We start from the raw sequence: 24,602 nt of genomic DNA, 5'->3' as shown, positions 1-24,602 counted from the left end.
TGTTCTCCAGTTTGTGAGTCACCCACCCAGCATTTATGGGTTTTGATTTTAACACGATTGTGCCCCTCCTGCCATCTCATTGCGGCTTCTCCTTTGTCTCTGGATGTGGGGTGTCTTTTTTGGTGAGTTCCAGTGTCTTTCTGTTGATGATTGTTCAGTAGTTAGTTGTAATTCCGGTGCTCTTGCAAGAGGGAGTCTCAAAGTTCTTTTAATTTCTTTAGAAAGAAATATAACTCAGAATGTAAATGTGAGAGTGTGTGTGTGTGTGTGTGTTTTAATTTGGAAACCAATGTCAGCAAGCACTAGTTTCTCCAGTCACTTACAAAGACAAAGAATAATTTTATACAGAAATAGATTCAAGAAGGTAGCATAGGAAGATCCTGAACTCACCTCCTCCCAAAGACATGACAAATCTATGACTTCCTGTGGAATAATTCCCTCAGAATTATATATAATATATATCTCTATATATAATGTATATATGTATTGTCACTGATTGATTCTTCTACCTCATCCAGCTTGTTGTGGAACCCATCTAGTATATTTTTTCAGTTTAGTTATAATTTCTGTTTGGTATTTTCTTAAATCTTCTATCTCCTTCTTCCAGTTCTCATTGTGTTCACCCTTTCTCCCTCTGACTTCAGTGGACATCTTTATTACCATTACGTTGAACTCTTTATCAGAGAGATTGCTTGTCTCCACTTCAGTTAGTTCTTTTTCTGAGGTTTTGTCTTGTTCTTTCCATTGGAACGTGTTTCTCTGTCTCCTCATTTTGCCTAATTCTCTGTGTTTGTGTCTATGTATTAGGTATATCAGCTCTCTCTCCCAGTCTTGAAGGAGTGACCTTATTTAGAAGATGCCCTGTGGGGCTCAGAGGGGCAATCGCCCCTGATCACTAGAGTCAGATCCCCACGTGTTGTCCACCATGTGGGCTGCATGTGCCCTCCTGTTGTGGTCATGCTGTGGCTGCTGCTTCTGCCCTCCCTGGTGGGCAGGGCTGGCTCCTGGCCTGGCTTCAAGGCCCACCCACCACTGATGTACATGTTGGTGGCCAGGCTATTATTTGGCAAGGCGTGAGACTTGGCCAAGAAGCAGGGGTAGGTGCAGCAACTGGTACTAGCAGATTAGAGGGAGAATTTCAAATTAATACTTGCCAGCATTGGCATTAGCAAAAGTGGCTCCTGACAGTGTCTCAGTCCCAGGGGAGCATCCTTAATATGTTCCTGCCTCTCCAGCAGCCACTTCAAGCTTGCTAAAAGGGTCCCCTTCACCTGATATGAAATTTCTCATTCCCAAATGTTTCAGAATACATACACATATAAATTTCAGATATTTAATTTTTCTCTAATTGGTTTCAGGTGAATAAATTCATAAGTAAATATACCTATAAATTTGTAGGTAAATTTATAAATGACAGTTTCTCCATATAACTTACATTGACTCCAAACTGCAATGATTTCAGAAGTTACACATTATGGATACTTTTCATAACTTCTCTCCAGTTGGAAACTCCTTCTGTAATAAATGATTCTTTTCCAGGACTGTATTTCTGCTGCTAGAAAAAAAATGCAGTAGGGAGAGAGCTAGCGCTGCTTTACTGAACATCTCTGGGCTTAAATAAATCTGATAGAGAGCAAAGCCAGTCTAAAATATGTTCATTCAGGTCTACCTGTACATATTGAGTAAGGAAGCCCAGGGCTCAGTGACATTTCCCAGTAGCTCAGTAGTTTGGGAGGACTCTTCATTGATACTAGAGAGCTCTGAATAATCACCCAGGACATCAAGTAGCTCTTCTCCACAGGCTGTGATCCAAATATGTATTTTAGAATTCTTCTCATTGCCTTGGTTAGCTTATCATTATCAAGTACTTGTACTCCACAATACGAGTTTAATTCCCCTTTTACCAGTGAGGAAACTGAAAGCACAGAGAAGTTACAGAAACTAAATTTATAGAAGCCAATAGAGGGACCCTCACTTTTGCCCCATATCCTGTCCAGCTCTGTGCCACACCTTTCACCCCTTCTCCTTTTCCTCCCAAATGCCTTTACCTTCAGTTGCCTCAACCATTACCCACATTGGAGAGTCTCAGGAAAGAGTCTGATTTGATCCCATAGACATCCTCGTATGGTTTAGAAAACAGTGAGAGACTGTCAGCTGAATATAAACAACTGTTTCTCGAGCACTTGTTTGCTTCTCAGATATAACCCCTAAAACTCGTTCCTAGGTAACTGAACAAAGGAATGGGATAGTATTGTGTCCATGTGAGGGAATCCTGAAGAAGTGGTGGCTGGGTATCTTCAGGCATCCACTCCTTTTCTGGGGTGGGAGGTCAGATGACAGTATTGCCTCCCTGCTCCTTTCCCAGAGTCCTACATTAGACTTCTGTGTCCTTAGACCTTCTCTGATCTCTCTGCTGCTGGGACCCCATGGATATCCAAATGAGGCGATTCCTCAGGCTAATCCAGATGCTGCTTCCTGGTGTCACCCCTGTGGCCAGAACAGCTTCTCCCCTGTTAGGTCTCCTGATTCTGTTCTGGGCTTGATGCCTCCATTCCACAGCTTTGCCCAAGCGTATGGCAAGGAGGAAGCTCTTCCAAGGCCAAAATACCTGCTGAGACTTGAGTCCCATCTGGACAGGCAGGAAATGCAGGAGCAGAAGCAGAGCAGACCATGTGAGCAGGTGGGAAGAAGCAGTCAGGAGCCCAGACATGGGGCAAAAGCATGAGGAATGGGAATTCCTGCCCCTAGCCAAAACCCTTGGTCTCTCTGACTGTCCTTTTTATGACCTCCAGAGTCTTGTTGAGTTTGTTCCCAGAGATGGTTTAGGTCCTCTCAGAGCTTTTAGTTTAAGTTAGCAAAGATTAATTAAACACATTCAGTGATCAATTCTCAGTCCATCGTTGCTTAGGAGATCAAAGGTGATAATACACATTCCCTACCACTAAGTTGTTCACAGTTCAGTGGATTTTTGAAAACCATTTCACAATACACACACTCACACACACACACGTCCCCATGAGTCTGAGGATTGAACAGCTGAGTCACTGTTTCCAGTGAGATTGTTAGGATGCTGGATAATCCAGAGATAGCCTTGGTGATGTCATCCATAGCTCCATCATTCTGCTTGACAGAGGCATTTGTAACAGAGCAGCAGATGGCGTAGGGTGTGTTGCGTGTGTGGAGAGTGTGTATTGGTATGTGTGCTCAGAGAGGAAAATGAAATATCTCTAGTATATGCATCCCGTCGTATCCAGGGATTGCTTACAGCTGCACCATAAACTGGGAACATTGTGCTATTAATATTATGGCCACTTCCCCCGATGGGTTTTGACATCAATGGTTCAGAGTTTTAGATATTTGGGGGCCCATCCACCACTTCCAGCTGATTGGAGACCCTATGACAATAGAAGTTTCATGAGTGTTATTCACTGGCTTTTCATATACAAGACCATATAGGTTCTTGGTGAGTAAGGCAATTGAGGGAAGGAAGGAAGGAGGGGAAGAAGGGAGGGAGGAAGGAAGGAAAGAAGGAGTGAAGGAAGGAAGGAAAGGAGACAGAGGGAGGAAGGCCAAGAGGAAGAAAATAATCTGAGTGCATTTCAGAAGTTTCCCTCCAGGTGTCTCTTTACTAGAAGGTCACCAAGCTCCAGGCTCATCTCTCCAAACATCTTGGGGTTATATCCACCTCAGACTTCTGTTGTGATATCAAGCTCAAGATTCTGTAAGAAATGCTCTCTAGGGCTTCCCTGGTGGTGCAGTGGTTAAGAACCTGCCTGCCAATGCAGGGGACATGGGTTTGAGCCCTGGTCTGGGAAGATCCCACATGTCACGGAGCAATTAAGCCCATGTGCCACAACCACTGAAGCCTGTGCACCTAGAGCCTGTGCTCCACAACAAAAGAAGCCACCACACTGAGAAGCCCTCACATCACAATGAAGAGTAGACCCCACTCTCCGCAGCTACAGAAAGCCCACTCGCAGCAAAGAAGACCCAATGCAGCCAACAAATAAAAAAGAAAATAGTTAAATAAACTTATAAAAAAAAAAGAAAAAAGAAATGCTCTCTACTTTACTTCCTGATCTCATTCATGATAATTCTGTTCCCCTAGCTATCGGGCTGGACACCAATGGCCTCATTCTTAATTAATCCATGTTCTCCATCTTGCACAGGCAATGAGTCACTAAGTCTCTAAATACATCCTACAAAGTCTCTCTTAATCCATTCTATTCTCTCGGCCACACTGGCATCAGCTGACCTCCCTCCCTATGCCCTCTTTCAAACAGGTTAAAGGAGAGGGTGTGACCAGATGTTTCCTAAGAAACAATAGACAGACACACTGAGACCTGGAGCCTTAACATCTCTAACCCAATTACAGGCTCCTTGCAAATCCCCAGGTTTCAATGGGAACCAGCCTGAGGAAAGGGTGTGCCTTGATGAATCTCTGTCTCATCCATAGGCATCAGAAAGGCTGCTTCGGAGGGACAAGAGAGGAGGTGATCTCCCCACCTGCTGTACACAGGGGTGCTTTCCACACCTTCTCTCTTCCAGATACAGCACTGCCTTGGACTTAGTATGGAAGCCTGGTTCAAGACCAGAAAAACCTGAAAATCTGACTCTCCTTCGTTCACAGGTGGCCTATAGGAGTTGAGATGGTAGGGGGGAAGGTGTATCTTTGGCAACACAAAAATCTCATGAGTAGATATATATGCAGCATTTCCCAACCTTTTGGGTACACACACACACACACACACATATTGAGTGCACAAAACTAATTCCAGCAGTTACTGTTTGGGAGACATGGCCTTAAGTATTGTAGCTTCTATCTTTTGATGTGGATGTAGAGGAGGACCCAGGAAATGCCTTTGGTACAAAAATGAACACTCTGAGCTCAGTGCCTACAAATAAGAAATATTTTTACTTTTTCCCAAACACTGCCTCCTCCTGTGCTAAGATGAATCACCTTTTCCAGTCACTGGAAGATATCTGAGGTGCATGTCATGCTTTTCCATTCGCTTTTAAGTGCATATTTGATTTTTTTTAAAAGTTCAACTTAGTTCAACTTAATTGAATTTAAACTTTAATCTCAAATCCTCCCCTGCATTACAGCTAGTCATATTTTGCTGCCCCCCACCTGCGACATCTGGGTAGGATTCTCTCTTCCCTGTAAATTTATGGGCAGACAGGGGTTAAGGGAGTAGGGAGAGAGAGAAACATCCCCTGTTAACTGGTCTTGCTGTCGAACAGCCCCCACTATTGTTGACTTTCTTGAAGGAGATCTTTGACCTGCAGAGATCTCTCAACAGCATGGTGGCAGAGAGTCTGCTTTGACTTCATCAATATTAGCCGTTGTTGCAGGCATCCCTTGACCTTAGACAACCCTCCTGTGCAGAGGAGGTTCAAGCCCAGCTGAGCTTCCCTGGTGTCTGATCGCTCCATCAGATAGTAAGTATGTAGGTAGGCTGGCCTCATGTTGCCAGTTTTCTTTGAACTGCCTAATCTTTTTCCCCTCTCACGAGAGGTGCAGACAACAGATACAATATCCTAGCCTAAGCAAGGAGTGACATGCTTGTCTCCCTTTCTGGCGGACATCCCAACCTCTACCAGTGGTCCTCTTAGACCCCTTTCACATTGCTGTATAGGGCGAGCACACTGCTCCTCTCCCCAGTGCCACAGACCTTCCTCTCAAGGTGATGACCCACTATATGACAATTTTTTTCCATTCCTAATCACCCCTTTATATAGGATGGAATGCGGGTAGCGGACAGGGGCAGTACTGGTGTCAGGGAAAGTCCTGCCACCGCGTGGTGGTGGGGTGGGGGGGGGGGGGGCATGAGGCTGTATCTGCATCTTTGTCTTTAGAGGGAGAGGCTCTTTGGCTGCTGTTGTTTCCACCTGTGGAGATCTAGCCATAATCCTTGTAAAACAGTGCACATGGCTTCAAAACCCTGTTAGAGCTTGATTCAACCAGCAAATTTTTCAGTAGAAATGGGCCAGTATTTAGATACTAATGGGGGTCAATAAAGACCCAGAGGAGAACCCAGGGAAAAAGCACCCTCAAATTGGAAGCCAAGGCAGCCTTTCCAGCCTCCCTCATGGCACCTACCTTCACGGTAAATGGTTTAGCTGCATTTCGTAGGATACAGATGACCTTGGCGATGAGGAAGATTTGAACTAGGAAGGGATTGATTGATTACAGAAAAAGTGGTTCATGTGTGTTTGTATGTGCATTTCTTGGTTGGTTGATTCTTTTGTCACTGATGCATCTCGATTAAAATATAATTCCAGAATTTAGGTCTGCAATGCTTGCTCTTTGTCTCTAATTCAATGTTACATTTAATAAAGACAACCCAGTGGCTGGAAGGAACATTTAAAAAAACATCTGCAATGCTGCATTGCACTTTCCTATTATATACCAGTCAGCATACCCAGATGATGAGCTCGTCCAAAGGTTCAATCAGCTAAACCAGGTTTGGTCTTTGCTATGTTTCCAGAACCCCAGAGAGTCAGGACCAATAAGAATGAACCATCATCCCCTGGGAGAAGTGGCTGGTTGATGAGTCACTCTTCTGTCAGCACAGGACATCAGCCTGTCTGTTAATACCTGACTCTGATGATCAAAAGGATGGGCTCGAAAAGTGGGGATTATGCCTAGTCTCCTCCAGAATGAAAAGATGGGAGGCAACTGGCATAAAAACATCAACATAGGGAATCAAGGACTATGTTTAATGAAGTGACCTGGCAAGTCATTATCATTTCACAAGAACAACTTCCCCAAGTGCCTCTGAGTCGTTTTAATTCTTTGGCTCTTGATCAATTTGTGTCACGCCCTGATTCTTGCCTGGTAAGGACCCAGGATTGCCTACGTTTGTAGCAAAAATGGCCTGTGCAGGGCTTCCTAGGTGGCGCAGTGGTTAAGAATCCACCTGACAATGCAGAGGTCACGGGTTCGATGCCAGCTCCAGGAAGATCCCACATGCCACGGAGCAACTAAGCCCGTGTGCCAAAAAAAAAAAAAAAAAAAAAAAAAAGAAAAATGGCCTGTGCATCTTCCTGAAAACCAAGGGTGATGAGAAAAGAAAGTATCTATTCCTGGAGTTATCTGAGCTCCAGACGAGGTTAGCCCTCCTGTCTCACAAAAGTGCTGAGTATCCCCTCTGGGAATTCATCACTGTTGTATTTGATGCTTGTCCTGCTTGCTAGTTTCTAAGCTCTCTGAAGACAGAGATTGTGACTCTCTCCTTCTCTGCTGCGTCCTGGATCCTGTGTCTAGCCAATGCCCAATAAGCGATTTTTAAATAAAGTAATATGGGAATGAATGAGAATGAATTCTAGAACAGAATGCAGATGATGGCTCGGGCCAAATCTCAGGCTTGTGAGAAGTAAGACAGGGACAAGGATGGAGTTGGCAGAAGGCCCAAGCTTCCCTGACGGCACCTGTTCTCTCAGGATGACCCCCATCTGTCACTTTCTCATACCCCCAAAGTTGAAGAGGTGGCAGGAATAGAGCTATGTTTTCTTCCACTGTCTTCTCTCCTCCGTCACACCACCTCGCCTGGCATTTCACAAGGACCCATTTTCATCTTTTGTGATTGTCTTTTTTTATTATAGTTTCTCCCCGGGAGGGTGGAGGGGCTGGCTGTGGGAGTGCAGAATTCTACAGAATTCTTAAAAACAAACCAAAAAAACTCATGGATTCCAATTGTTCAAAGTGGAGTGATAGGCAGAGGAAAAGAAGGAACTCACATCCTCTTACTATGTGTTTTGTGTCAAAGGACAAGTATCTGATCCTGCAGTCTATGGTATACTCTGATCAAAGCAAAGTTTTGCTTAAAATTACAATGTAATTTAAATTTGTGATTATTAAAGACTTAATACCATCATAATTGTGATTATTTTCTTTGAAAACATGTAGTATAACAAATAATTTTAAAATTCATGACAGTGGTTCTTCTTTGCAGGTTGTAACATTGTATTATAACACTACAGAAGAATTCAACAATGAATTTTCACTAATATTATAACTGAAACCAAATGGAAAATAATGGTCAGTTTACATGAATTCACCATATATAAAACCTCAAGCACAGGTATTTGGTAAGTGAAATGCATAAAACCCCATCAACCTCATCATTATCAACATATTTAACAAAAATCTTCATCAATTTTCAATAAAATATATAGAATTAGATATGACCTCATGCATCCCATAGACAGCCACAAACAGATGCCCCTTGTTTTCCATTCATTGGGATTTCTGTTAGCCCTGCAGATGGAGGTCACATTTTGACATCATCCCTCTCCTCCACCAAGACCTACTTCAGCTCCATTCCCCTCCCAGCCAGCACCCCATGCTACATTCCAGATGCCAGAAGGTTCTCTCAAGAGCTCTGTCTCTCAAGTCATGGTCCCAGCTCCATTCTTCCACTCTTTACCCACCCATTTCCAAGACCCAGTAAGCTCAGCTTAATCAACACCCATAACACAGAAGCTGTGCACTTCATCCCCGTGAGGGAATCTACAGAGCAGTGGGAGACTGACATCCAAAATGGCCCCGGGGCTGACGACTTTGCACACGTTTGCTACATCACTTGGCACATAGGATCTACTTAGTCGCTCAGCTGTCCATCTGTGTTTCTGAGAGGCTCTGAGCTAGTCAAGGGCAGTTCTATGTGTCTCCATATTACCAGTGCCCACCAAGGATAGATCCTGAGTGCAGGGTATGTGAGCTGAATGAAAAAATAAAAGTGGAAGGGCAGCCAGCGGGCCTGAGCTGTGTGTAACTGGATCATCATTGAGATTTCCTGGTTCCTTTCTGTCCTTCCTCAAAATCTGTGCCTAGGAAAATACTGACAGCCTGGTCCTGGGAAGACATGGTCTGGTCACCTTGTGCTGAGCACGAGGACACATAGCTGGGCTGTGCATCAGAAAGGTCAGCATAAAAGGGCTCAGGTCCTGGGTTCCTGGGTCCACAGTTGCCCCAGGAAGAGCCTCTCCTGCTTCCACAGACTCAGGTGAGTGTCCAGCTGGGCAGAAAGCCTGAGCTGAAGGGGTCGAGCAGATATGCCTGCGCTTCAACCAGGAGAGGGCAGTAGGAAGACAGGATGCAGGTGGCAGCAAGGAGCCCACAGTGAGCAGCAGGGGCGGGGAAGGGCGGGATTGTGAGGAAGGAGAGTCCACAAGCCACATCAGGAGTTCGGCGGTGCAGCAGACCTCAGCATCTCTCCTTCATCTTCTCAGACCTGCATCCCTTTCCTCCTCACATCCTCAGGGATTCCCATGCTCCTCGCCTGTGTCTGGAGAAACCAGAAGCCCTGGAGAGTCCTGGGACAGTTGTGTGTTGTGTGCACTGCCTACTTACTAGGGACGCCTTTCACACAGAGTCTGGGTGACAGGCCCACTGTACGTTGCAGGCACTGTCTCTGGAGACGGACCTGAAAGTCTGTCAGCTTTCTTTCCTGCCGGGAGCGAGATGAAGCAGAGACCTCTCATAGGGCCCATTTAACTCCAAATCAGTTTCCATTTTTCTTCTCCTGATCTTGGCTCCTTAGGGGAAAAGGATCTACAATTAAATGAGGAAACATTGGCCTGAAGCCTCTGCATTGACACAGACTTTGTTTTGTTTTTGTTTTGCCCGGGCTCACTGGCCCCCGGCCGAGATGTCCTGCCAGCAGAACCAGCAGCAGTGCCAGCACCCTCCCAAGTGCCCCCCACCCAAATGCCCCCCAAAGAGCCCAGCACAGTGTTTGCCTCTGGCCTCCTCGGGCTGTGCCCTGCCCTCCGAGGGCGGCTGCTGCCTGGGCCACCACAGGCGCCGCAGGTCCTGGCGATGCCGGAACCAGTGCTCCAGCCCCTGCGGTGGTGACCGTGGTCTGCAGTTGGGGGGCTCTGGCTGTGGCCAGGGCTCCGGGGGCTGCTGCTGACCTGGGTCATAAGATGAAGTAAGAACATTTGGTTCTAACATGACTGGAACCAACCCCAGCTGGTGCACCTTGTTCCTGACCCCTTCTCTCCGGCCGAGATATTCCTTGGAGATTTCTGAGTGCTTCCCCAGAGAGTTCATCGTGCTGGTCTCCAGGAGCTCGATGCTTTCCCTCTCCTTCTTTATGTCCCTGTGAAAAAATAAAGCTTTTCTTTCACACTGCAACCTTTGTCTAACACGTCCGTGTATTGGTGCCACCCCAGGCTGCCCAACATTTGATAGAGAAGCCTGTCTCGGAAACAAAACAGAGCATCTCATACTCCCCTCACCTCACAGGAGCCCTTGGGGGGTTGTGTATTAGGATGAAGGTGGGGCTAGGGAGGGGTCTTGGTGGGGACAAGTTAGTAAAAGTCTTGAGTTTTCCTGCGTAAAAGAGGGGAGGTGTCAGTGATGTTGGAATCCTCTGTCTGCTCACAGCTGTGAGGCTCCCCAGCTGAATGGCAGGGCTGAGAGGGAAAGGGAATAGGAAAGTGGCCAAAGAAGAGCAAGACCAACTAGGATGGAAGAGAAGAATATTAAACCAGCCATCAGATGAAGGACGAGAGAGTAGAGGCTGTAGAGTATAAAAGGTGAAGAATTTGAAATTGGGGCACAGGGGAGAAGTGGAATGGGAAAGCTGACCAAATGAGGGGTTCTGAGAGTGTGAGCTGGGAGGAAAATGCAGAACGGAGAGCTTAAGTGAACGGGGGAGGAACATTGCTCAAAAGAGAAAGAACTGAGAGATAAAAAAGACTGCAGAATCTTGCTCAGTACAGGAGGCCTCTTTCCCTGACAGTTCCTGACTTTTCACCTGACTCAGTTTCCAGAAATCTCCCTTGGGGTGGAGGAAGACCTCCTTCCTCCCTCTGCTCCATTCTGTGGTCACTGTCACATGCAGCATGGAGCTGTTCTCTGGGAAGCAAGGAGAAAGGAAAACCCCTGGGTTGCCTGGAAAGGGGAGGGTGAGAGCGGAGTGGTACAAATGTCACCCACAGTTAGATGGTGCTCAGCTGGAGAATCTTTATAATTCCACGAGGTCAAAGACAGGGGCACGAGTTGGGAGTGGCGCAGAGCTCTGGAAAGCTACCAGAATGAACTTCATGGGCCAGCTGAGGTCCTTCAGAGCGGTGCCCTGGGAGCTCAGCCTTGGGCATGGCAGGGAGGAAAAGAGGAGGAGAAGCGCCAGACTGGGCAGGTCCTTGGCCCCTCGGCTCCTCCAACCCTGATGCTCTGTGGTCCTCGTGACCCAGGACAAGAGTGGCTCGCAGAGCTGTGCTAGCAACCGGGGCTTCTAGAACGCTCTGGTGGTGGTGTCAGTAGGATCTGTGGTCCTCGTGGTGGCTCAGGGCTGCAGCTCCCCCCAGAGCTCCCACAGTAGAATGAGACAGAGGCAAACCACGTAAAAGATACTTGGGGGTTAGACATTGGGAGGCAGATGACACTGCTGTTGGTTTTTCTTGGCAGGACATCTCCGTTTGGTGATATTGGGGGAAATAAGTAAACCATGCTTAGCATCAAATATATATATACATATCCTGTCCTTTTGCTTTTCACCAACTTTTTGCTGATCCTGACCCTATGACCCTCAGCCCACAGTGTAGGTCACCTAAAGACAGCAGGGAAACAGAAAGGGCCTTGGGCAGAGATGCCAGGATCAAGATGATTGTTGATCAAACCCCAAATGTTCCCTCTTCTTCCTTTGACTTATAGTCAGGAAGAAGGGGGTTCGGACATGGAGAGTGGTGACAGTAAAGGGTTGTAATCTGAGTAGCAGATCCTCAAACGCTCCAGCTCCAGGCCTTCAACATTCGCTCAGTATATGCCCAGACGTGTTTCTGATAGAAGGGAGTCGGGTAGTCCCTAAGTTGCTCAAATGTCTGGCCTTGACCCTCAGGACTTTTGAAGGCTAGGTGTTTATAATTCTCCACTCATTCAAAGAACATGCTTTGAGTGCACCTCTCAGAAATGTGTTGAACACAGAGAATTCAGAGGTGTGTCAGACAGGGTTCCCAGCCTTGAAAAGCTTACTGTGTAACAGACATGGTGTAGACTGACAAGTGATGAAATTATCATTAACTGGACTGGTGTCTGCTGTAAGTGTGTGGGAAGTCCATGGACCTTAGGTCATAACCTCTGGATGTCAGTTCCCGTTTGACAGGAGTGAGCCGTCCAGACGTTGTCACTGTTAACGCTTGTGGGAGGTGGGTGAGGTCCTCGGCCTTCAAAATGGCTTTTGGGTGTAGGGCAGGAGCCAAGATGTTGCCCTGTGGTAACCCAGTTAAGATGATTAAGAGGAACTCATGGGACCCAAGAGCCAGGAGTCCCGGGCAGGAGGTTTCTGGAAAGAAGGAGAAAATAATATTGTCATCGGAGGGAATTTGGGTCTGAAAGGGAAGCAAACTAAGATACTGGGAGGCAGAACAGTGTGTTAGCTAAGAACACGGGCTTTGGATTCAGCCACTCCCATCCCCAACTTTAGCAAGGTAAAGCCAAAGGCACCTAAGGGGAAAAAAAAAAGACAAATAATGAAGGCAGAACAAACCAGAGATGTTAGAATTAAAAGCAGAGCCAGAGATCAACTGAGGTGACAAGACATGCACATCTAAGGACGTTGTTTGTTTGACTGTGCTATTGATCAGAAAGTTATAAGAATGGTTCAGAGATGGGGATGCTCCTGTCATGTTGGCCAGAGAGCTTTGAGGGAAGCAGGAGATCAGATTTAAGTGATAATTAATGGAAGTAATAATGACATGATTGAGAATAGTGACGACTGATTTCATTTCACCAGTGTTTTGATAGATATATATTAGCTGCATAATATTTTTCTACTGTGTTTTCTTTTAATTTTGTAGAATGAAGTGATGATTTCATATGACATATGTAAAAAAAATTTGATGTCTTTGATAGGACATTATTGTTGCAATAGTGATTCTGAACATTCTCATTACACAAAGTCTGTAGGAACAGCCATTCGCTTCAAAGTTTAAATATTTTGTAATCATGGCAAATATTTGAGCCTTTTCAGAATTTATCCTGAGGCTTCAGGAATAAGTAGTGTGAGCTGGAAAGAAGTGAGGATAGTGGTGAATATGCCCACTGAGATGGTTTTAAAACATAGCTCAAAAGTCTTTAACTCTCTTCTCATTGAAAAATGAGGTCTACATTCCCTCCTCTTGAATCTAAGGCAGGCTTGTGACAGCTCTAACCCATAGAATATGGTAGAAGTGATGCTGTGTGACTTCTGAGGCTGGACCATTAAAGGTCATGCAGATTCTACCTGGTCCTCCTGGGATGCTGTCTCTGGGAGTGGGGAGCAGGGAGCCAGGTACCACGTGAGGAGTCTCACCCTGAGAACATCATGCAAGAGAGGCCAGGAAAAGAGCATCCAGCTGACAGCCAGCATCACCTCCAGCCAAGTGAATGTCCCTGTAACACGACTATGTCTCTTTATTTTTGTCGAATTTGAAGAATAGCACTCAATAGCCAAAAAGTAATGAAAATGAGTTCCACTCTATCTCAGATCTAACCAACCTGTAACACTCTGAGGCACTTCTCAGGTGTTCTTTTTTCTCAGTTTTCTCAAAGCCCAGAGCCTCTCATTTGCTGAATGCCGCATGCAATCTCTCAGGGAAAACCCTCATGTCGGGTTTCTTCAGAATTCACTGATGTTCCAGCTCACCTCTGTCTCAAGTCCATTGTTTTCAGAATAACTTGCTCTTCTTCCACCAGGTCTTCCTTTCTTCCTCCACCCCCTCCATCCTCTTTGGTCTCATTCTCCTCAAGGTCTGATCCTTCACACCAGCCTCAGCAGAGATGGGGATTCCCAGGACAGATGGTCCCTCCCGGCCACGTTACATGTGGCCTTCTGCTGACAGCATTCTCAGCAAGCACTCTCGACACCTCCCTTTCTCCCACCCTCCCACCCTCAAAGCTCCCACAGGGCCACCCCCCATGTGAGAAGAAAGCAGACCCATTCATGTGCCAGTCCCACGCCAGCATCATTCCCTGCTGCTGGCAGGCCAGGCACTTCAGGGGCTGAGGGAGGGGCCCCCTGGGCGGCTTGGGTGGAGCAGACAATGGACAGGCGAGAGGCAGGTGGTGTGAGAAGAGGCTTTATTTCTCTAAATGGTCAGACCCAGGGAGAACACTGTGAAGCACAGAGCAGAGGAACCCGTGGGCTCCTCAGCAGCAGCCCCCAGAGCCCTGGCCACAGCCAGAGCCCCCGGACTGCAGACCATGGTCCCCGTCACAGGAGTCGGAGCTCTGGCGCCGGCATCGCCACGACCTGCGGCGCCTGTGGTGGCCCAGGCAGCAGCCGCCCTCGGAGGGCAGGGCACAGCCCGAGGAGGCTGGAGGCAAACACTGTGCAGGGCTCTTTGGGGGGCACTTGGGTGGGGGGCACTTGGGAGGGTGCTGGCACTGCTGCTGGTTCTGCTGGCAGGACATCTCGGCAGGAGGGCGGTAAGCCTGGGTAGATGAAAGGAAAAGGTCAGTGCGGAAGCTCCAGGTCAGTGTCTCCTCTATGATCGGTTTTATCAGGGCCTGTGCTCCCAATACCAGCTGCCACCTGGGCTGTGATGTTCAGGAGGAAAATAGAATCAGATGTCAAGTTCAATTGACCTGGCAAAACAGTTCCCTCACTTCATCCTCCTTTCCAAAACAATGCTGTTATCTTCTTACTGGGCTCCAAGTCTGTCTGCCTAGAAACACGGAGGCAAACACACCCCACTGGGTCCTGACTCCTGGAAAATGTCTCTGGGCGTGCGTGTGTGTTTCAGGAGGAAGAGTGGAGGGGATGCTGAGAGCCAGGGCTCTGGTGCGTCACAGACCCTGATGCACCCCACACAGGTTCCTTGCTCACTGTCCCCTGCCCTGTCCCCAGCTGCCCTCCAAAGCCCTCTTCTTGCTGCCTCCACAGACACCACTGCTTCCTCCTTCCCCACCAGCCCTGAGCTTGTCTCCCCAACACTCCCAGCTGGGGCTCTGCCCTCTTCCAGACACTCACCAATGCAGGGGAGGTGGGAGAAGGCTGTTGCTGAGGATGCTGTGGATGAGGAGCCCAGGGCAGGAGCCCTTTTATCCTGTGCTGTGTGTGTGATGCATGGCCCAAGCATCCTGCTGCTTTCACAACCAGGGGGAGGGTGACAACACCACATGCTTCCTACTTACCTGCCTCTTGTGTCTTCCTGGGCATGAGCCTAAAATTCCACTAAGGATGTCCCTGTAACTGCCAAATTACTTCCTACTCAGATCAGCTCTGGACCTGCTGTTGTGTGTTTCTTTATTCATTCATTCATTTCCATACCTTGACACAAGCTCTGTCCATTTTACTTAATTTGACAAGAATAATATAGAGAGATGTGTGACAGGTTTCTTCCCTGATTACCTCACAGGTTAAACGGACCATCACTTAGACAAGTAAATATACTGATCTGATAAGTGCTATCACAGAAGTGTTTACAAAGACCTCCAGCCTAAGATTTTAGCTTGTGGAGGTCAGTCCCCCATTTCATTGCAAGTCCCAAAGGGTAATGGAGACTTCAATGTTCTCTGGGGGTGACAGCTGGTCAAGGTCATTGTCTTGGGGGAGTGTGATGTGTGGGGTAATGGCTGGAGGTTGGGAGCCAGTACTTGTCTAAGACAGAAGGTTTCCTAAGAGGACCTCATTGTCTCATGCAGTAGCATGAGCAGCAGTAGAGGAGCCAGAGTGAGAAGGGACCTACAATTCTGGACGCGACAAGATTCACAACTGATATTATGAAGAAGGAGGAGGAGGAGGTGGAGGATGGGGAGGAGATCTACTTCTTCACTGAGGCTCCGTTGTGTCCCCATCTGCCTGATGGTGGGATATGCACTATTGATTCTAACACTGTAGAAGTTGATAGAAGGAAATTGTTCGTGTGTTGGAAGAACTAAGGTAAAATTGTGCAAATGATGATAATGAACCATTTTGCAACAATGGTTGGAGATTTTGAGGCTGACAATGGTGGAAGTGGCATATGAGCCTTGTTTGATAGCATAGACGTTACAATGGCTAAGCTTCACGTAAACTGAATGCTATTTTCCCATTGAATTTACTGGTGCTATTACAGATCTATTCCTCACCAAATGTTATCTCAAATATGGTAAAATATATTATATTACACTTACCAAAAAATAAATTTATCATTGGAACTTCAGTGTTCACATACTTTAATTAAATAGAATTAAATAAAACTTCATTATAGCAAATATAAGACATTACACTCCAATTTCTTATAAGCCTAAAGGACTAGTTACCCGTTTTTAGACACAAAACTGATAGTAAAGGCTACAGTTTCCTTTTTCTCTTCAATGTACAATTTACTCCTTTTGAGTCAGTGATTCCTAAAGTTCTTTCAGGATACGTGTGGGAACATGAATGGTCCTGGACACGGGTGCCTGATGGTGTATTTTCACCCAGATATCCCAGTTAGGATGAACAAATGTTTACACTTGTGATGACTGAGCCCTGTGTGTTCCGGGTGGAAGGGAAAACTGACTTAGTCTCAGGGTTCAAGCCCAGCTGCAGAAGGGAACTAATTATTTTTCCATGCAATGTGCTTTTCCAGAAACAAGTGCAGAGGCTGTGTTTCAACCCAGTGATGTGTGATTCCCAGTTTCTGTGGGGCTACACTTTGGGTGTAACACATGTCCCCAGTCAGTGTGGCTCAAACCATTGCAGAACCTGCCAACAGAAATGCTGTCTTGTCCTCATGCATCACAAGCTGAATGGCAGCTGGCTTCTTCCCTGTCCTGTCCCTGAGCCCCTGTCTTAGTTCCTGTCTCCAGATGTGCCCATTCTCTTCCTCCTTGTGATGGCGCTCCTTAATCTCACACCTCCTTCCTGGAAACTCCCCTGCCTCACAGCCTGCCCTCTGCTTCTCAGAACAGAGACTACAATGAGCCTGAGAGGACAGAGGAAGATACTTGAACCCACAGCCCAGAGCATGTGGTGACCCCAAATATGCTTCACTCTGGGGATGTCTTAGCAGCCCTGACATCCTGAGGAACTTGGGATAGCACATGGAGAAGAAACTTACCTGGTTGGCCTAAAATGAGGATCTTACAACCTAGTAACACGTATGTGAGCTCTGGAGCAGGAAACGCTTTATCTGAGGTCCAGCTCCAAGGTGAGCCTTCTGAGCCGGGCACATTAGTAATAAATGAGGAGACAAATGAACAAGGAGCAACCCTTCTCCTCAGCAATTTATGACTGATTTTGTAAAACGGGAAAGACAAGATGAGTAAGCCCAAAAGTGGTGTGCTGGGAAGATGTTTATCCCTGGAGTTTATGTCATTTAGGTTTCTTTTATTATCAGCGATCAGGTGTAGAGTGGAACTAACAATATTCCTTGATTTTTAATAAGTGCTCATTATTGGTCCATGCGTGCCCCTCTTAATCAATGTATCTGATCACCTGTCTATCAATCATTTAAATAAAAAACACACAAAAATCCACCACCCAAGTGAAATGATAACTTTATAGTAAGTTACATGGACCTACTTAGTTCTCTGGCATCCCATGTCCCTGCCAACTGATGTAACCACAATCCTGAATTTGAACTTATCATTCTTTCTTCCCTTTTTATATATTTTTGTCACATTTGTGTGTATTCCTGAAAAGTATTATTTTAAAATTTTTTTCTATTATTAAGTCAGATTTCTTGAGGTTTATTTTACATACAGAAAAAAAGTCACCCATTGACATATACAATTCCATGAGCTTTGAATAACAGATACTATCATGTAACTGCCACCTCATTAAGATATGCAGCAAGTCCATCACCCCAGTATATTCCTTCCCCATACCAGATCTTGGTAACCACAGATCTATTTTTTCAGTCTTTATAATTTTACCTTTTGCAGAACGTCATATGATTGGAATCATATAGTATGTAACATAGAAAGCCTGACTTCTTTCACATAGAATAATGCATTTGAAATCCATTCCCGTTGTTTCATGTATTAGTAGTTCATTCCTTTTTTGTTGCTAAGTAGCATTCCATTGCATGGATGTATCAGATTTTTATCCATTCACCAGTTGAAGGACACTTGGTTTATTTCCAATTCAGGGCAATTATGGATAAAGCCACTGTAAACATTGACTTACAGGTTTTTCTCTGAACATAAATTTCTTTTGGCCAAATACTGAAGAATAGGGCTTCTGGACCAAGTGGTGAGTGTACCTTTCTTTTTTACCAGAAACTGGCAAACTGTTTTCCAAATCGGTTGTATGATTTTGCATTTTCACCAACAATGACTAAGAGTTCTAATTGCTCCACATCCTTCATAGTACTTGGTATTGTCAGTTTTTTTTTTTTAATTTTAATCATTCTAATGTGTGTAGAGTGGTATCTCATTCTGTTTTTAATTTGCATTTTCTTAGTGATTAATGATGTTCAGTGTTCTTCCATGCACTTATTTGCCATCCATATATTTTCTTTGTTGAAAAGTCTGTTCAAACATTTTGCCCATTTTTAAATCAGGTTATCTGTTTTCTTTTAGTATTTTTTAATATTTTCTGAACATAAATCCATAAGATACACATTTTGCAATTATTTTCCCCAAGTCTTTGAATTTTCTTAACAGTGTCTTTTTGGAAAGCAGAAGTTTTAATTTTGATGAAGTCCAATTTATCAAGGCTTTCTTTCTCCGGAAGTCACAGAGATTGTCTCTTACATTTTGCCCTGGAAGTTTTATAGTTTTATGTTTTACATTTTGGTCTAATATCCATGTTGCATTGATTTTTGTGTACAACATGAGGTACAATTCATTTTTTTTTTTAACATAGAGACGTCTTAGTGTTTCAGTGTCATTTGTTGAAATGACTGTCCTTCCTCCATTCAATTGCCTTTGTAAACAGAGTGACAATTATAGAAAACAAACTTATGGTCACCAGGCAGTAATGCAGGGCGAGGGATAAATTGGGAGGTTGGAAAGAACATATACACACTACTATAAATAAAATAGAGAACTAATAAGGACCTAGCGTATAGAGCAGGGAACTCTACTCAATACTCTGTAATGGCCTATATGGGAAAAGAATCTAAAAAAAGAGTGGATATATGTATATGTGTAACTGATTCACTGTTGTACACCTGAAACTAACACAACATGTAAATTAACTATACACCAATAAAAATTTTTTTTAAATAAAATATTAAAAATTTAAATTAAAAAAAGATAAAAATATAGAGCCACTCTAGCTGAATGCTTACTTGTACACATGACAGTCTCCTTAGTAAATGAATCTTGCTTCAGAAAAAATAAAATAAAATAAAATAATTCTGTATTCTGGGTCTATTTTTGGACCCTATGTTCTTTTCCATAGATCTACCCTTGCCTTGCTCCTGATCATAGGAGCAAAGCACTCATTCTATCAAGTATGATATTATCATGGGGTTTTTTTTGTAGATGCTCTTTGTAAGGTCGAGAATGTTCCCTGCTATTCCTTGTCTTCTGAGAGTTTTTATTACAGATTGATGTTGGATTTTTTCAAATGCTTTCTCTGCATCTATTGAGATGAAAATATGTTTTTCTTTTCCCTTTAGTCTGATGTGAATGCAATAGTGTCTCAATTATTTCAAGACTCTTCTTAGAACTGCTGGCCTGTCTGGATTTTTTTTTTTTTTTTACATTTACCAAAACAAAAAGGCATAATTTTACAAATTATGAGTATCTCATGTAATATGTAACCTAAATATAAGCTGTTTTTTTCAGGCTGTGAGTACAAGATGAGATTGCCCTATATACATCTGCCCAAATCACAGTCAATGGAAATGACCACATAACCAGTCACAAGGCGTCTCCACACAATTTCTTAGAATCTCCAAGGAGATATGTCATATGCCACAGAGGCCAGTCTGACAGCTTTCATCACCACACAGTACACCTAGCTTGTCCTGTTCTGATTCAGCTCAAACCTCACTGTTCACCCTCCCCACTAGTCTGCTAAGAAAATCATCCTCTGTTCTGCATTTTTCATAAAATTCCTGGCTTTCTACTTTCATACAATGGTGCTAATAGAAGAGCTTTTTCTGTAGTTTCTCAATATACATAAAGGAGATCTGGGACACTTCCAGGGCTCTCTTTAGAAGTTAACAATGTTTAGATGCTATGGTTTTAGGGTTGGGGCTTGAATATTCTGTAATAATGTATATGGGAAAAGAATCTGAAAAAGAATGGACATATGTATATGTATAACTGAATCACTTTGCTGTACACCTAAAACTAACACAACATTGAAAATAGACTATATTCCAATATAAAGTAGAAGTTAAGTTAAAAAAGATCAAAAAATAAAACCAAAAAAATTATAATACAAAGAAAAATCACAAACCAATGCCATGTTAGAGCCTTAATCCATGTGGAATGTTTTCAGTAGCTCCATATGAGGAGGTATTTTACATGCCATAAATGCTAGAGGAAAATTGGTATGTGGGTGAGAGGCCAGGAAGAAATATCCTCACATTAGAAGACTGGGTAGTATTTTCACACTCCCTTGGCCCCTTTTCCCTAAAAGAGGCTGAGCCACTTGACATGGAAGGTGGCTTCCCACAGTCCTGTCATCTCCTGGTCCCATCCCTGAGGCAGGGGAGAAGTTTATCTTTGCTTCATTTCTTATATAAGATGATGAATTACTTATTGATGAATTGAGATTTAACTCCTCTGACTGCATTTTAAGGAAGATGCATCAGAAATAAACTGCACTGCCTCTGACAGCTCCACACTGTGGGGTGCCAGGCTCCCGAGGATGGGCTGCTCCCAGCACTGGCCCTCATAGGGCTGCCCTCATGGCCTCACAGCCTCTTCTTCCATCATCAAGGACATCTGCTCAGTCTGCAGGCCTGTGGGGCAGCTTCTGTGAGAGAAATGTAAGGACCTGTGAAGAGGGGTTTCCTCCCTAAGGTGAATATAAAATCAGAGAGCAGCAACTCCAGGACTCAGCCAGGGGCCTATAAAACAAGGAACCAGGGATGGGCCCAGAGGAAGCCAGACAGAAGTCCACTTGCATTTTAGGGAGGACGGAGACATCTCCCCACCGAGAGCCACCCAGAAACTTGGGACCTTACCAAACCATTGCGATTAATATTACTTTCAGCTGTTGTTGGCTAATGACTCGAAATAGTACCCATTGGGACCAAAAAGAGCCTTTGTACTTGCTTCTATTGAACCACAAGTCAAAGAGGGAAACTATTCACATTTTGCAGAGACTGGTTTAGGCCTTATCCTTATGCCCTCCATGGCACCTGCAGTCTCCCTTTTAATGTACAGCACCGTGGTCATTCACCTGTGGGTTTCTCCTCTCTGCTAGACTGGCAGCCCTGTGAGGGCAGGCCAGGTCTCCTTCGTGGCTGTACCACCAGCCCTGAGCCCGGTGCCTGACCCACCGCTGACGCTCCCTGAACGTTTGCTGGATGTAGGAATCTGGGGATGAATGACTAAGTGAGAAGACATTCAGGAGGAAGGAGGGCTGGCAACACCAGGGTCAGGTCTGCGGGAGGAAAGACCGTGGGTGATATCCCTCTTCCGGTCCCCCCCCAACGTCAGGCCGGACCTTCCAAGGGGCCCCAAGTGTGATGATAGCACCACTTCCACCAGGCTGATCACGTCTCTCTGTACCATCATCCAGACGGAGACACGACGGAGCAATTACGTTGCGCCACACGTTGTAAACTAAGACGTCCCTGGTACACCAGGAGGGAGCGTGGCCCTAGTTTTGTGGTATTACGGAAGATTTTCCCCGACTGGCAAAGCTGATGAAGATAAAAGTGAATTTCCCACTATTCTTTTCCTCGTCTTCCTCACCATGGAGTCCAAGTGAAAAAAATAGTGTCTCTTCATCACGCGTATGTTCCCCTCGCGAATCCAGTATCCAGTTGAGGGGCTCTCAGTGAGGGGAGGGAAACGGCTGCCAAACTGAAAGGAGTCTGGAACTAAAAGCACGGCCTCAGGGGAGTCAGAAACCTCATTCTGGAGACAGTGAGGGCCTGATTCCTTCCCCACTGTCCCCACCGCCCCTGTCCTGAGCTAACACTCCAAATGTCCACTCCATGGCAAGTCCTTCCTCCATACTGCGTAGGATTCCCTATGCCTTACTGCAGGTGACTGTTAGAGTGAAGTGAGAAAAACAAATTATCTAAAGGCAGGAAGCCAGTCCTAGGGGTTTTAATGGTCACAAAAGAATAAGATACCTTTCCTCTACAAAAAAGACTTCACCCAAAATATCACTTAATTAACCATGTGCACTGCTTTATCACCTGCTTTGTACCAGTTAACAATAAGCCATGAACATTTTTCCCTGTAAGAAAATATCAGCCCATGATATAATAATAGCAAAAATTCTTTAAATTATACACGAATTATTAAAGTTTGTAGTCAATTATTATATATTTTTGACTATAGTTAGATAGTATAATAAATTCAAATGTGCACATTGTTTTGAGTTTAGTTGAATGCACTAAAAATGTTTTTTTCAGCTCAGGTCAATTTATTTATTTGTCCATCAACACCGCACTTGGCTCTGCTCCCATGCATGAAAACGCATGCTGTTCCCTGGGTGCCACGAGGTGAACCGAAGGGCTCACTTCCCCTAGACAGGGTGCCAGCACCAGTTCCCATCATTGCCCGTATCTCATTGTGAGGAGCTCGGGGGCAGTAGTGGATTACCTCTGAAGGTCATGATCACAGGGGCAGCCTGGAAACATGGTCCACATTTAATTATATTCATTGCTTGGAATTTGTTTTATGATTTATTCATTTGTCCGTGTGTGTGTGTGTGTGTGTGTGTATGTGCACGCGCGCGTGCTCACCTTAGTAGGTTCATGAATGCAAGAACAGAATTCTTCCATAGCTGTACCTGTTCACAGGAAAGAATGTGAGACAGAATCTGAACGGAGGCAGGTGGGCTAAAACAAGGCAGGAAGGAAGGTAGAGTGCCAGGCTCCCAGCAGGCTCCAGGGGGGGTGTGTGGACAGTCGTCATGCTTCCTGGTGGAAACTCCTTAGCTGGACATTATGCAAGTGCCCCGGAAAAAGGCTTGAGGTCTAGCCCTGGGAGCGTGCCAGACTCACCCTCTCCCGGTTGTGGAAACAGCGGTGTGCTCAAGTCATGCATCACACACCCAGCACAGGATAAAAGACTGCTACCCTGGGCTTCTCACCCACAGCCCCCCCTGGAACAGCCTTCTCCTGCCTCCTCTGCATCCGGCGAGTGTTCAGCGGGGGATGGATCTCTAGCTGAGGCACTGGAAAAGAACCCTGAGGTCATAGCAGAGGAGGGGAAAACAGAGGGGTGTGGAATGAAATCCCAGAAGTGTGGCAGCAGAGAGAGTAGCCGGGGGGGAATAAGGGCCAGGAAGGAGTCCCTTTGGGATGTGACAAGGATTCTGGGACCTGGAAAGGCTACAGGAACTCACAATCCTTTCCATGCTCTTTCTATCCATGTCCACACACGTTTCAGAATACTTTCCTCAAAAGGGTATCAGTACATCCCTTGTGTGTTTCCTATGAGATACAAAAACCTGGATGCCCAGTTAGATTGGCAGCATGGGGTCCTGAGCGGAGAGCAATGTAGGAGGCCTCTTGCATCAACAAAGTAACTCCACATCAGCTTCCCTCTCCCTCCTGCAGCCTCAGCTTAGGAAGCAGCTGGTCTTACAAGTGAGGGATCAGGAAACCAGGAGAGAGGAGACACTGAACTGTGGATTCTGAGCTGACAAGGTGCTTTTGTCTTGCTCAGGCTCACTGCCCTCCTGCCGAGATGTCCTGCCAGCAGAACCAGCAGCAGTGCCAGCACCCTCCCAAGTGCCCCCCACCCAAGTGCCCCCCAAAGAGCCCTGCACAGTGTTTGCCTCCAGCCTCCTCGGGCTGTGCCCTGCCCTCCGAGGGCGGCTGCTGCCTGGGCCACCACAGGCGCCGCAGGTCATGGCGATGCCGGCGCCAGAGCTCCGACTCCTGTGACGGGGACTGTGGTCTGCAGTCTGGGGGCTCTGGCTGTGGCCAGGGCTCTGGGGGCTGCTGCTGACCTGGGCTGCTGATGCAATTTCAGAGGAAACAAGAATCCAAGGGCCAAGGAAAAGCCCCAGCCTGAGGCAACCTTTCCCGGGCACCCCATTCTCACCTGCCCAGCCTGAGCCAGGGGATGTCCCCATGGAGGGTTTGGAGCTCTCTCCAGAGGCTCTTCCTGTCTGACGTCCAGGGTCTCCCAGTTCCCCACCCCCTGCACCCACCGCTGATGGCAGAGCCTGTGTCTGACCCCGTGAAAAAATAAAGCTTCTCTTCCTCATTACCAGGTGGCTCATGTGTCATTTCACTCTGTCCCTCGCCAGGTCCCCAGGTGGCCAACACAATCCACGCAAGATTCTGGAGGCAGAATCTTAGCTCTGGATCAGGAAAAAAGAGCAGGTTATTTCCTCCTCCACTCGTGGAGGGCAGTGGGGAGTTTTCGGATGGAATGGAGACCTCTTGGTTTGAGGCCCTGCACCTCTCAGTGAACAGACTGACTTTCCGTGAAATCTGAATGGGTGTTGGTATGATCTGGGAATTGCCAGGGTGTGATAAGGGACATCTCTGTTATCTTGATAAGCTGTTTCTGGGTCCTAATTAAGAAACAAGGACTCAGG

General features: G+C 45.8%; 2 protein-coding genes across 2 annotated transcripts; one reads left to right on the top strand and one right to left on the bottom strand.

The window, feature by feature from the left end:
• Window positions 1-14,054: 14,054 nt before the first annotated feature.
• LOC130860324 (late cornified envelope protein 3D-like) lies at window positions 14,055-15,001 on the bottom strand. Its single transcript, XM_057748360.1, has 2 exons — window positions 14,964-15,001; window positions 14,055-14,425 (listed from the first exon to the last, which is right to left on the bottom strand). Exon 2 carries the CDS (start codon window positions 14,402-14,404, stop codon window positions 14,141-14,143), a length of 264 nt encoding a protein of 87 aa, XP_057604343.1. The 5' UTR covers window positions 14,405-14,425; window positions 14,964-15,001; the 3' UTR covers window positions 14,055-14,140.
• Window positions 15,002-23,077: 8,076 nt separating this feature from the next.
• Window positions 23,078-24,258, top strand: LOC130832544 (late cornified envelope protein 3D-like). The gene is made up of 2 exons (XM_057700903.1): window positions 23,078-23,187; window positions 23,720-24,258. Exon 2 carries the CDS (start codon window positions 23,741-23,743, stop codon window positions 24,002-24,004), a length of 264 nt encoding a protein of 87 aa, XP_057556886.1. The 5' UTR covers window positions 23,078-23,187; window positions 23,720-23,740; the 3' UTR covers window positions 24,005-24,258.
• The last annotated feature ends 344 nt before the right edge of the window (window positions 24,259-24,602 follow it).

Source organism: Hippopotamus amphibius, chromosome 1, assembly GCF_030028045.1.
Source record: "Hippopotamus amphibius kiboko isolate mHipAmp2 chromosome 1, mHipAmp2.hap2, whole genome shotgun sequence".
NCBI lineage: Eukaryota > Metazoa > Chordata > Mammalia > Artiodactyla > Hippopotamidae > Hippopotamus > Hippopotamus amphibius.
Note: the sequence above shows the minus strand (reverse complement) of the source record. Positions and strands in the feature narration are given on the sequence as shown.

Coding starts and splice junctions, on each gene's coding strand:
- LOC130860324 (XM_057748360.1), bottom strand. CDS start 14,404: ATGTCCTGCCAGCAGAACCAGCAGCAGTGCCAGCACCCTCCCAAGTGC.
- LOC130832544 (XM_057700903.1), top strand. CDS start 23,741: ATGTCCTGCCAGCAGAACCAGCAGCAGTGCCAGCACCCTCCCAAGTGC.